Source organism: Mesocricetus auratus, unplaced genomic scaffold (genome assembly GCF_017639785.1).
Source record: "Mesocricetus auratus isolate SY011 unplaced genomic scaffold, BCM_Maur_2.0 Super-Scaffold_100013, whole genome shotgun sequence".
In the NCBI taxonomy this organism is placed as follows: Eukaryota; Metazoa; Chordata; class Mammalia; order Rodentia; family Cricetidae; genus Mesocricetus; species Mesocricetus auratus.
Window position 1 is genome coordinate 18,007,856 of NW_024429196.1, and position 12,942 is coordinate 18,020,797.

Below are 12,942 nucleotides of genomic sequence, written 5' to 3' on the forward strand. Positions count from 1 at the left end.
ACCAAGTATCTGTTTCAGGCAATAGCTTTTAAATTAGACTGTGTATGTCCTAAGAATGGAAGGACCAGCCTGTTAGTGAATATAGGCAAAAATCATAGGCAAACATATATATGTGGACACATAAGTAAAGGTCAAGTGAAACAAAATGAACCCAAACAAGTTTGGTTTGAGAATGGCTACCATTGCTATAGTGTTTAAAAATCAATGTCTACAATAAAGAAAGAGGATAATCTGATGATCACATGACTATCGCAAAATAAGCTGAAAAGTTATTTGACAAATTTTACCTCAAATTCACCTTTAAAAAAATAATGACCATGTTTTGAATCAAAAAGAATGTTGCAGACAACTGGTTCCAGCAAACATGCCACTCAAGTTGAATTTTTGGTATTTCCCTGGAGATAAGAATAAAGCAAGCCAAGCTACTTCTATTAAGCAATTCCCAGAGGCCTTATCCCATGTTTGATAAAGAAACAGGACAATTAAAATCTCTAAACAAATATGTACACACACACACACACACACACACACTTGCACTTATGGTAATAGAAGGTTTAAAATCTGGAAAGAAGAATATGAAATTGTCATTATTTACAGACAGAATAATAGTAGATCTATAGAGAAAACATAATTTTTAAAGACATTTAGTTCTGGGTTTACAGTTTTAAAGCAATTCGTATCTACTGCCCAGTGTACTGAGGGAGGAAACTGCCTGAGAAACACATAAAATAGGGCTAGAAAGAGATGAATCAGCACTGAACAGTGTTTACTGCTATTTCAGAGGGTCTTAGTCTAGACTGCTACTGGCTCTGAGAATTCTTCTATTCTGATCTGTGCATTGGTGAAGGAAACTCATTGACAATAAGCACAAAAAGGGGAGGCTGAACAGTTATTTCCCAAGGTTACAAAGGACCCAGTACAGTAGGAGTCCCTAACCAACTACCAAGAAAGATATTACAAGCATTGGACAGAGCATAGAGAAGTGAAACTGTGTATTACTCAGCACTGAGACATGTACAGTTTAATTCGCTTCAGTGAATAAATAAAATGTGGTTTGTCCACACAATGGAATATTACTCAAGAGCTAAAAAGGAGGAAAATCACTGTAATTATTAGCATGAACACATTTAAAATGCATGGTACTGATTTAAGACGGCCAAAATCCAGAGCCTATATAGAGTCTGACCTTTTTACCTACCGCTCTTTAAACAGAAAATAAACTGGAGGTAGGTGCCCAAAGGTACCAGTGACTGGGTAAGGGAGCAGGTCAACTACAAAGTCATATCTGGGGGAATGGAATTACTCTATGTCTTGATTTGTTTGGCAGATACAGAATTGTATATGTTTTAAAACTCACTGTTCTCGTTACTAAAAAGACTATACTATATTTCAGTATTCACACAAGAACATGAATAATTAACCATTATTTATAATGTGTAACAATGTCTGTGAGCAAAATACACATAAACACCATGTATTCATCTGTGATCTGTGTATGATTCGGTGAACATACACAAAGGTGGGCGGTGACCTATGAGCAGCCTGGTGGCATGTTTTGACAGAGCAGTTATGAATGAGCAAAGAGAAAAGAAGGAAAGAGGAGGGAAGGAAAATCAGTAGGCCACTGTAAAAACACACTTAAATACCCACCCAGTATGGCGTTTTGTAAAACTGCATAGTTATGTGCATGTATGTGAGGAAACACTAGCAATTAGTTTCAAAAGCTGTAATTTAAATAATTAAAGCTGCAAAAACAAAACTGGATTAGAGCACTGTGCCATTGTAATGGGACTGCACCCTGTTCCCATGGAAATTTCCATTTCTTTGCCTTATTCCTCTTCCTCATCCCGGTTCTCCTTCTCCGCAGCTCTGATTTATAAATACTACTGGGGCAGGTTAGGTGGCCCAGTGGGTAATGGAACTTGCTGCCAGACCTGAGTAGGATTCCTGGGACCCGCATGGTACAAGGAAAGAACCGATTCCCCAAAATAGTCCTCTGATCTGACCTATACAAGTGCGTCAAGCACACACACACACACACACACACACACACACACACACACACACACACACACACAATTTAGTGCTAATATATTGTGGAATATTAGCTTAAATGTGTTAAATTCATTTATGTTGTGGAATATTTGTTTAATGTGTTGCATTCTTTTATGTTACATTTGTTTAATTCTGTAAAACTATGTTATTTTGCCTGTCAGAAACATCTTATTTGTCCGATAGAGCTTAATGGACTATAGATAGGCAGGAGAGAGAAATAGGCTGGGCTCCCAGTCAGAGAGAATAAATAAGTGGAAAAAAATCTAGGCTTGAGGGGAAGACTAAGGGGCAAGAAAAGGAGAAAAAGAGGAGAACACCAGAGGCCAGTCACCCAGTCACAAAGAAGTAAAGAAAAATACATAGAATAAAGAAAGGTAAAAAGTCCAGAGGGAAAATGAAGAAGAGATATGGGTTAATATAAATGAGGGAAAAATGGCTAGAAATGAGCCAAACTAAGGCTAGGCATTCATAAGTAAGAATAAGTCTTGTGTATTTATTTGTGAGCTGGGTTGCAGACATCCAAAGAGGAAAAAAAAACAACTACACCACTACCACAAATATTTAGTGACACTAGTACTGAGGTCTACCATTGGTGCTATCCCAGAATCCCTATAGAACAGGCTTTTAAGCTCTTAGTATATGAAAAAGAACTTTCATGACTATACTTTCCATTTATTGTAGCTAACAAAGCTGAAATACTTTTAGACAATATAATTGCCATAGCACAGCCCTGGACAGTGCAGTCTCACAAACCCTGGTCATGGTGAAGCTCATATCAAACCACCACAACATAGCCATGCACAGATTTCCTTTGGGAATCTCAACTTCAGCTCAGGCCCTCATTTTCTGCCACTGATACTACATATCCTGTCCCCAGATCTCATCCAGATACCTTTCTCCAACAAATATGTTTATTTATAGTCTTCAATTTGCCTAATAACGTCTCTGTTATCCTCTAGACAAATTTCAAAGCCCTGGCTAGTCTCTCCTTTTCTCTCTTTTGTCATGTATAATCAGATGAATGTCTCCAATAGGAACCCAAGCAATGCTCTCATCCCCCTGCATGATTTTTTCCCTACTGGAGCTTGTCTCTTGTACCCCTCCTTGGCTTTGCCATCTCCTTCTGTCCTCCTTCCTGGCTCCTTGTTTCCCTTCAGGAATGCTGCACTCATTCTCAGTTAAGCTCCTCCACCTCACTTTAACCACCATGCTCCAGCCCTTACAACTCTCAGCACATATGACTACAATCCCTTGCCGGCCATATTAAGTTCCAGGCTCTGCCAGCCTCAAACACAGGGGCCATAGCTTCTACCACCATGCACCTAGCTCTGATCCATTCTATTGCCCTGGGTACAGAAAAAGGAACAATATGTATCAGCTAACAAAGAAAATCTCTACTCATATCTATTTTAAACTTTAAACTTTAGTCACCATGGCACAGAATAATAAAAGGAAGCCAAGGCTTACTGGTCTAATAAGTAAAAGTCAAGAACTTATTGTACCAGTCAAAAAGGAACCAGTTTATAGTTGCAGTCAACAGTCTTCCTCCCTAATCCTTTCCAATGCACCACCAACCCCAGTTTCCAAAGACTGTAATTAAAAGTGCTGCCAAGACTTGTGTTTGGTATTCTTCTTTATTAATCTCAAAGGAGAAGTACGATGCTGTCCAGTGAGTATGAAAATGATCTAAACCCCCAACTGTGTAATTATAAAGTTAATGTAATAGTAGGTATGTGTGCCACACCATAGAAATGTAAACAAAACAAGAACTAGGGAGCAAAGCCGTTATGTGTGCTGACAGTGTCACAGAGCATTTTCACAACATTGCATGTAGTTTTGGTTCCTTGACTTTATGAGGATATGTAAAAGTGGTAATGTTTTGTAGTGTATACTCTGAAGTGTTTTTGGGTTTTATAGATAGTGCTGAATCCTTGTTCTCTGTTTCCAGATAGAAGATGAGACTATTTTTCTTCCTGTTTTGCAAGACTTGGAATGTTTAAAGGAAGGAAGCAAGCCTGCTGTACAGTTCATTAGAAATGTTATCTCCCTCTTTACATCATCACTATAATATTTAAAAATAAAACAAATTCATGGTTGTCAGAAGAATGATCCTTTCAGGACATCCAATTAGCTACTAATTACTAATCAGGCCAGCGGGGCTAAGTAAGACAAACCAACACTCCATTTAGTCTGTAATTAGAACAAAACTGCACAGCATCAGCATCTCAACACGAATGGAAACCCCTTTAAAAGAGGAGAATGCCTTACCATGGTTTGCGCTCCCTGTGCCACCGGCCTCAGGAAATGAGTGTTCTCCACTGCTGGGTCCTTCCCCCACCTCCCAGTAGGAGTCTCCTGTGGGAAAAGGTTCCCAGCCACAGAAACCAGACTCGAAGTTCCAGGTGAGGTGCCTTGCTGTAATGTGTGGAGAAGGAAACAAGGATATGTGATGACAGATTTGTCTTTACGAGCATATATTTTCATTTTTTAATGAAATCTTCCATAAATAAGGACCAAGCAACTATGAAGAAGTTAAAAAAAAGTAAAGAAAAAAAAACTGTCATGAACTAACGTAACACAGGAGTAGAGTTCACTGCCTCCCTCACCTGAAACCTATTCCTCCTGGATAATCTTTTCTTTCTGGGACTCTGGACAGACAGTTTAGAAGTTGTGGTTATTGATAAAAAGTAATTTCCCCAAAGCGAGTCATTTCTGTGATTGACACAATCATAAAGACCTATAAACAACCTATGGCTGTCTCCTCCTTGGCCATTCACAAAATGTTCTTTGGTTATCCTCTGTGAGTATAGCTAGCTGTAGACTACCTCACATCTCTTTAAAGTCATGAAGTGAAGTATAAAAATAAGACATAAACTATATACTGGATCTCCAAAATGTGTTCTGAAGTTCTAACGTCTTGGCTGTGGCCTGAGCCTTTCCACTTATTCCCAAGAGATCTCCCAATTTGTAGAGATACTTCCCTTAAAGTAAAAATCCTCTACTATAAAATGACAACATTTCTGGCCACATTTTTATTTCTGCCTTCTGAGCATTATAATCAATACCTCTTATTTTCCTTCTTACTTTCCCTAATTGGGTACTATGCTTAATATTACCATTTGGGGACTATATGTTACATACTATTGCCCAAAGGAAGAAAGTCCATGTAAATAATTCTTCTTGGTATAGCAGCTGGATGCTCCTGATGCAATCATACTAACTACTCTCAGGGCAATGTGTGCAAAATGGAGTGTGCCACATGATCTCTGCACCTTTGGGCATCTAGATAGGCACAAAACTTCAAGACAAAAATGATGAGTTATGCCAAGCGTTGATGGCACACACCTTTAATTCTAGCACTCAGTAGGCAGAGGCAGGTGGATCTCTATGAGTTCCTGGCCAGCCTGGTATACAGAGCGAGATCCAGGACAGGCTTCAAAGCAATACAGAGAAACCCTGTCTTGTAAAAAAAAACCAATGAATTATATAAATGCAGAACAAAATCAGGTCTTTTGTCATCCAAATGTTTTATCAGTTAAAAGCTTGGATTAGGGAGATGGCTCAGGGTGTACTTCACAGTGATGCAAGCATGAGAGCTTTAGTTTAGATTCCAGCCCACATGAAAAATGGCTGCATGCCTCTGTAATTGCAGTCATAGTCAGGAGGAAGAAGGCAGATTCATGGAGCTGGCTGGCTGACCAATCTAACCACTCAGTGAGCTCCAGATAAAGACACTATACCCAAAATAAAGTAGTATTTTGTGTTTAATAGGATCAGGATGCTGATAGAAAAAGCCAGAGCACCTCAATAACATGTCTTCAAGATTCCATCTGGAGGTCAATGTTAGTTTCTCTTGAATTAAGGATTTAGATAAACAAAACAAGGAGATAAGGTACACAGCAATAGAAAAAACACATCACATGAACCTCTAGTTTCCACACATGTCCAAGCATCTTCAGGCACAGGCACACAACACATATACATAGACCACACACAAATAAATGCATAAATAAAAATAAATGTCTACTATTATGCTTTCCAGAGAACAATAAACATTTACTATTCTTTGGAAATTAAAATTAAGTTTGTAGAATCCATCACCATAAAGATTTGGTAAGGAAACATGGTGTAATCTCTGTGAAAATACAGTGAATCTCTCAGGTGTTTTATTGATGACATTTGTTCTGGTATATTTACAAGGAATGTTTTTTATGAAATAAATATTTTATATATTAACTTCTGCATAATATGAAAATCTAATTGTACTCCCTTATGTTGAAGTTTTTATTAATAATATATCCCTTAAATATTTCAACAAGTTTCAGTGAAGTAGTAAATACCAGAAAAAAGTAAGATCAAAGATATAATGACAACTTGCCATAAGTTAGATAAATGTTACACATGTATAAAACTGAAATAATATATCTTTCCCATAAATTAAGTATAAGCAGTAATTTTGACTATCTGGTCACTTTCAACTTGCTATAAACATGTTATAATCACAGTTTCAATAAAATTTTTCTCCTTGTTAATTTGTTAAGGTAATGTTTTCAGATGCTGATGAAACTTTCTCTTAAATATTTAACTGTAGTATAATATAGGCACAAAAAGAATTTCATTCATGAGGATATGACTCAAAGTAAAATATTTATGAATCCTTTGCTTTGGTTCTTAATGCTATATGAAGAAATCTTCTATGGGAACTGGTGGGGACATCGTATTTAGTGACTGTATATTGGATTCTAATAAGGGTAGATATGAACTGCACATAGAGTTGAGCACAGCATACCTCTACATCACAGGAGTATCTCAGTATCCACAAATGTTTTCAAGTTGAAAAAACCTCTAGAGACAGTACAATAGTAAAATTAAATGTATTGCTCAAGATCCTTGGTATACATGTCTTTCACTTAAGTATTATATTTAACTCCTCAAATATTTCAATGTATATTAGCATTCTATTAATGTGTTTTATTAGATAGCAAAGATCCATCTCAAATTATCATTCTCCTGCCACAGACATATAATTTGAGGCAAGTATATTATTATTCTACATGATATCAAATGCCCTACAACTGAAACAAGAAAAGTCCCCCCAACCAAACCATATTATTGTTATGTTTATTGTTATTGTTATTGTTTAACACAGATCTGTCTATCCTCTTAGCATTTTGAGAACACAATAGAAAAGATTATATTAAATAAACTTGACAACCTACTTTCTTCATAATTTTTAACTACAAAATAAGGAGGCATTATTGACAAGGCAACTGTTGAGAAAGTGTCACTATCACACATCTGCAGAGCTCCCCACCTCCTGAAGCCATGACTTCATGTCCATTCAACAGTAACTTCAACTGTCTCTTCTCCACCACAAGTTGGTAATGAGCATTCTGCTTTCTATGTCTATGAATCTCACAAGTCGAGGAGCCTCATCAAATTGAAATCACGTAACATTAACTCCTCTATGTCTGACTTATTTCAAATTGCAGAGCAAATCCAAGTTTAGCTATGTTGTGTAGCATCTCAAAATTAGATATATATTGGTGTGACAGCTGCTTACATAGGAATGTGGTGACTAATTTGGATATGCTTGACAAACATATTTTAATAATTTTTATAGAAATATCTGAAATATTCACTGTAAATGGAAGATACAGTGAAAAGAAAATGATGAGGAAGAAAAGCTAAGAGGAAGGTAGAGAAAGAGGAAGAAAAGAAGAGAGAGTGGCAGGAGAAAGGGAGAGGGAAGAAGGGGAAGAAGACAAATGATTCAGACTTTTTCTCAGCTGTTATAATAAAATCCTTGTCCTGTGCCCATATGACACTATAGTTAAATACGCACGCCAAGTGTACTGATGCATAATTGATGAATAAATTTAAATATCTAAAGATACTGGCAGTGTATTATGTTGTTTTATTTTGGCTATTGTGCAGAAGGTGGTAATGATTACGGAAACACAAATATTATTTGAATACTAATTTTGTTTATTTTATACAAGATCATAATAAATGACCAAACCCCTGATTTGGTATTATAATGGCTTGTTTTTTTATTTAAGTTAGACTCAAGCTTGTTTCACATGTCAATTCCAACTACCTCTCCCTCCCCTCCTCCCCCGCCCTCCCCACCAGGCTCCCCACTCTTGTTGATTTTCTCAAAGAACCAAGTATTTGTTGCATTGATTCCTTGTATTGTTTTCCAAGTTTCTACTTTATTAATTTCAGGCCACAGTTTGATTATTTCCTGGTGTCTACTCCTCCTGGGAGAGTTTGCTTATTTGTGTTCTAGAGCTTTCAGCTGTGCTGTTAATTCTCTAGTGTGAATATTCTCCAGTTTCTTCATGTGGGCACTTAGTACTTTGAACTTACCTCGTAGCACTGCTTTCAAAGTGTCCCATAGGTTTGGGTATGTTGTGTCTTCATTCTCATTGATTTCTAGGAAGTCTTTAATTTCTTCTTTGACCCAGGAATGGTGCAGTTGTGCATTATTCAATTTCTGCAATTTGTGTTGTAGTTGAATTTTAATTTTAATGCATGGTGGTCTGATAAGTTGCATGGAGTTATTCCAATTTTCTTGTAGCTGCTGAGGTTTGATATGTTGCCAGGTATGTGGTTGATATTTGAGAAGGTTCCATGTGGTGGTGAGAAGAAGGTATATTCTTTTTTATGTGGATGGAATGTTCTATAGATATCTGTTAACCCCAATTGGGTCATAACTTCTATAAGACCCTTTCTTTTTTGTTGAGTTTCTGTCTGGTATTCCTGTTCAGTGGTGAGAGTGGGGTGTTGAAGTCTCCCACTATAAGTATGTGGGGCCTTATATGTGATTTATGTTCTAATAATGTTTCTTTTATGAACGTGGATGCCTTTGTATTTGGGGCATAGCTGTTCAGAATTGAAACTTCATCTTGGTGGATTTCGCCTGTGATGAGTATTAATGACCTCCTTCATATCTTTTGATTGATTTTATTTTAATCTAATTTATTAGATATTAGGATTGCTACCCCTGCTTGTTTCTTGGGTCCATTTCATTGGAAAATCTTTTCCCAACCTTTAACTCTCAGGTAATGTCTGTCTTTGAGGGTGAGGTGTGTTTCTTGTATGCAGCAGAAGGATGGGTTCTGTCTTCGAATCCATTCTGTTAGCCTGTGACTTTTTATAGGTGAGTTAAGGCCATTAATATTGAGGGATATCAAAGACCATTGATTGCTCATTCTTCTTTGAATTGTAATGGTTGGTGGTGGTGGAATTATGTGTGGAATTTCACCCCCTTTTTCTTGTGGCTGTTGATAAAGTGGGATTATCTAATGCCTATGTTTTTCTGGTTGTAGTTAACTTCCTTGGGTTGGAGTTTTCCTTCCAGAACTTTTTGTAGGGCTGAGTTAGTGGATATGTATTGCTTGAATCTAGTTTTGTCATGAAATATCTTGTTTTCTCCATCTATAGTGATTGAGAGCTTTGTCGAGTATAGTAGTCTGGGCTGGCATCCATGGTTTCTTAGTGTTGGTAGAATATCTATCCAGGACCTTCTGGCTTTCAGAGTTTCCATGGAGAAGTCAGGTGTGACTTCTGAAAGCTTTGCCTTTATATGTTACTTGTCCTTTTTCATTAGCTGCTCTTAATATTCTTTCTTTATTCTGTATATTTGGGGTCTTGATTATTATGTGGCGAGGGGACTTTTTTGTGGTCCACTCTATTTGGTGTTCTGTAAGCTTCTTGTATCTTCATTGGCATGTCTTTCTTTAGGTTGAGAAAGTTTTCTTCTATGGTTTTGTTGAATGTGTTTTCTGCCCCTTTGAGGTGGTTTTCTTCACCTTCTATACCTATTATTCTTAGGTTTGGTCTTTTCATGGTGTCCCATATTTCCTGGATGTTTTGTGTTAGGGATTTGTTGGACTTAAGATTTTCTTTTGTCGATGAATGTATTTCCCCTAATGTATCTTCCAACACCTGAGATTCTCTCTTCCATGTCTTGTATTCCGTTGGTAATGCTTGTACTGTAGTACCTGACCATTTGCCCAGCTTTTCTATTTCCAGCCTTTCTTCAGATTGTGTTTTTTTATTGTCTCTATTTCATTTTTCAATTCTTGCACTGTTTGAATTGTTTCTTTCAATTTTTGTTTTGTCCTTTCCTCTCCTTCTTGCATTTGTTGGATATTTTTATTTGTCTTTTCTTGCATATCTTGCATCTTTTGCATTTTTGGTTTGTTTTTTTCTTCCATTTCTTTAAGGGATATTCTCATAGCCTCATTGAGGGCCTCTATTATTTTCATTAAGTTTTTTAAAGGTCTTTCTCTTCTGCTTCATCTGCAATGGGCTGTTCAGTTCTCCTGAGTGTAGAGTCTCTAGTCTTTGCTGGTGTCATATTGGTTTTTCTGTTGCTAGGTGTGTTTTCATATTTTCTCCTTCCATCATTTCTTCCTGTGGGTGCAGAAGGAGTCTCTGGTGGGTATGTGACCATGGTTCCTTTCCTGTACATGGGAGCAGATTCAATATCCTGGTGGCTTTCCTCTTGCTTCGATGGAGGCTGACTGAGTATAAGGGCCTTGGCAATCTCTGGGTAGGCTGTACCCTTGCCTGTCCTGTGGGTGGAAAATGGGACTTGGATGCTAGCAGTCTCAGGGCGGACTCGCTCCTGCCAGGATGGGAGCTGCAATGTGCAGTACTGTGACCTGGGCTAGGACTTCGGGTCTCTAATGGTGGGGGCCACAGAGTACTTTGCCTTTAGTTTTTACATGAGTTTTAATATGACATCTGTTTTTACCCTGACCAGTCTTCATTTTTAGGAACCTCTTTGTTAAGGTGGTTCACAAAGCTTAAGTTGCAGATGAATTATTGGAGGCCATGTTATAATCCAGCATTTATTTCTGCAGGGCTGGTATAGGACCCACACACAGTTTTGTCACTTTGATCCAGGTGCAAGCTGAATCTGCTGTCCAAGTTCACAGAGTTCAGGACAAAAGCAAAACACCAGCAAACCAGTGGTGCTTTCCATACACCTGCCTTTTACAATCTACTGATTACAACCTTAGTATGTACTGTCACTCTAAAAGATACCTGAAAGCAATGGCTCTAAAGAGCATCTATGTGAGGATGTCTTTTCAGAAGGGCACACTCTGTATAGATTATCAACTGGAAATCCCCATAAAGTATTATTTACCAAGTTTCTGGGATATCATAAATATTTCTGCAGCTGCACAAATTACATACACAATGTTGAGGGAGATGGAACCTCAATTCAGATCCCAGCATCATGTACAAAATTAGGTGTGGCAGTATGCATCTGTAATCCCATGCCTGCGTAGGTGAATTCAGGAGGACCCTTGAGCTTTTTGGCCAGATAGTTCAACCAAATGAATGAGATTTGTGTTCAATGAGAGATGTCACATATGGAGTTGAACAATAGAGGGAGACAGCAGACTTCAAACCCTTTTCTCTCCCTCCTACATGAATGTATGTACTCAAACAGACACACACACAAACATACACATACACACAAATGCAAACATACACAAACACACACATGAAAAAACAGAACAATGGGAAAAATGTATGTACACATTCAAAAGCATATAAGGGCATTTTTCTTCTGTTATAAACCTATAATTTTATTTTTAAAATCTGAGTAAAAACTCAAACTTGCAAAACAGAAATCTAAAATATGTGCAAATGTTTCAATCACATTTTTAAAAATTAGGACTTCTCTTTTTCTACAAACGTATATTCATGTGCGCAAATGTATTATGCTTTAGTGATGGAAACATTGAACTTAGAACAATGCTACTGATTCACTGTAAATAGTTTCCCCTGAGAAAATATAATTGGATTAGTTTTATAGTCACTATGACAAAATACGTAATGGAAATAAAAAGGGAAGTGTTATTTTGACTCGTGATTTCAGAAGGCACACTGTGTATAGATTATCAACTGGAAATCCCCATAAATTAGTATTTGCCAAGTTTCTGGGATATCATAAATATTTATGCAGCTGCACAAATTATATATACCATGTTGAGAGAGATAGGGCCTGATTCAGATCCCAGCATCATGTACAAAATTAGGTGTGGCAATATGCTTAGTCCCATATACAGGCCAGAAGACCATGCCATGGACACCAGTTACAGAGTCTTCTCCCTGTCTCACACAGTAGCAGAGGAGGAGGCTGTGATTCTTACTTGATTTTCTTCTTTTATTATATCAATCATCCCTCTTCTCATGGCTTGGTGCCATTCACATCCAAGATGATTCTTGGCCCTCAGTTTACCTGCTGGTAACACTGTTACATGTTAACCTCACCAGTCTCTAAGGGGATTACAAATCTAGACAAGTGACAAAAAGATTAACCATCAAAGGACCAGAAGAATATTTACGTGAGGTAGTCAGTTGGGCATCAACATGTATGAATATATATATGAAATGCATAATATAATATAGCTTTACATTTATGTCATATCACTATCAAGTAGCTCTCAACCAAGCATAGCAATCTTTTATTGGACAAGTGAGCTTAGCGTGTTTGGAAAATTACTGTAAGTAAATAGCAGAAGCTGTTCACCCAAAAGAACTGACAGAATAGTTCTGAGATTGATTGCATTAGAAAAAATGGCAGACAGTTAATTTGTGACATTTATTTTAAATTTAAACTAGAAACAAGGTTGCTTCACATGTCAGTCCCAGGTCCCTCTCCCTTTCCCCCCTCCTCCTTCCTCCAACGCCCTCCCCAATCCCTATTCCTTTCTCCAGGGAGGATAAGACCCTCACTGGGGGGTTTCCATAGTCTGTTATTTCATCCAGGGCAGTGCCTAGACCCTCCCCCTAGAGAGTGCATCCCTCATTGTGGGATGGACACCCAAAGTCCATTTGTATGCCAGGGATAAATATTGA

At 37.6% G+C, this 12,942-nt stretch overlaps 1 protein-coding gene across 1 annotated transcript in view; it reads right to left on the bottom strand.

Moving 5' to 3' along the window:
- Malrd1 (MAM and LDL receptor class A domain containing 1) overlaps positions 1 to 12,942 on the bottom strand; it is a 637,041-nt gene that overhangs the window by 512,961 nt on the left and 111,138 nt on the right. The window contains exon 11 of the mRNA XM_040755448.1: positions 4,324 to 4,466. Within this exon, the coding sequence (XP_040611382.1) occupies positions 4,324 to 4,466 (143 nt within the window). The remainder of the gene's footprint in view (positions 1 to 4,323; positions 4,467 to 12,942) is intronic.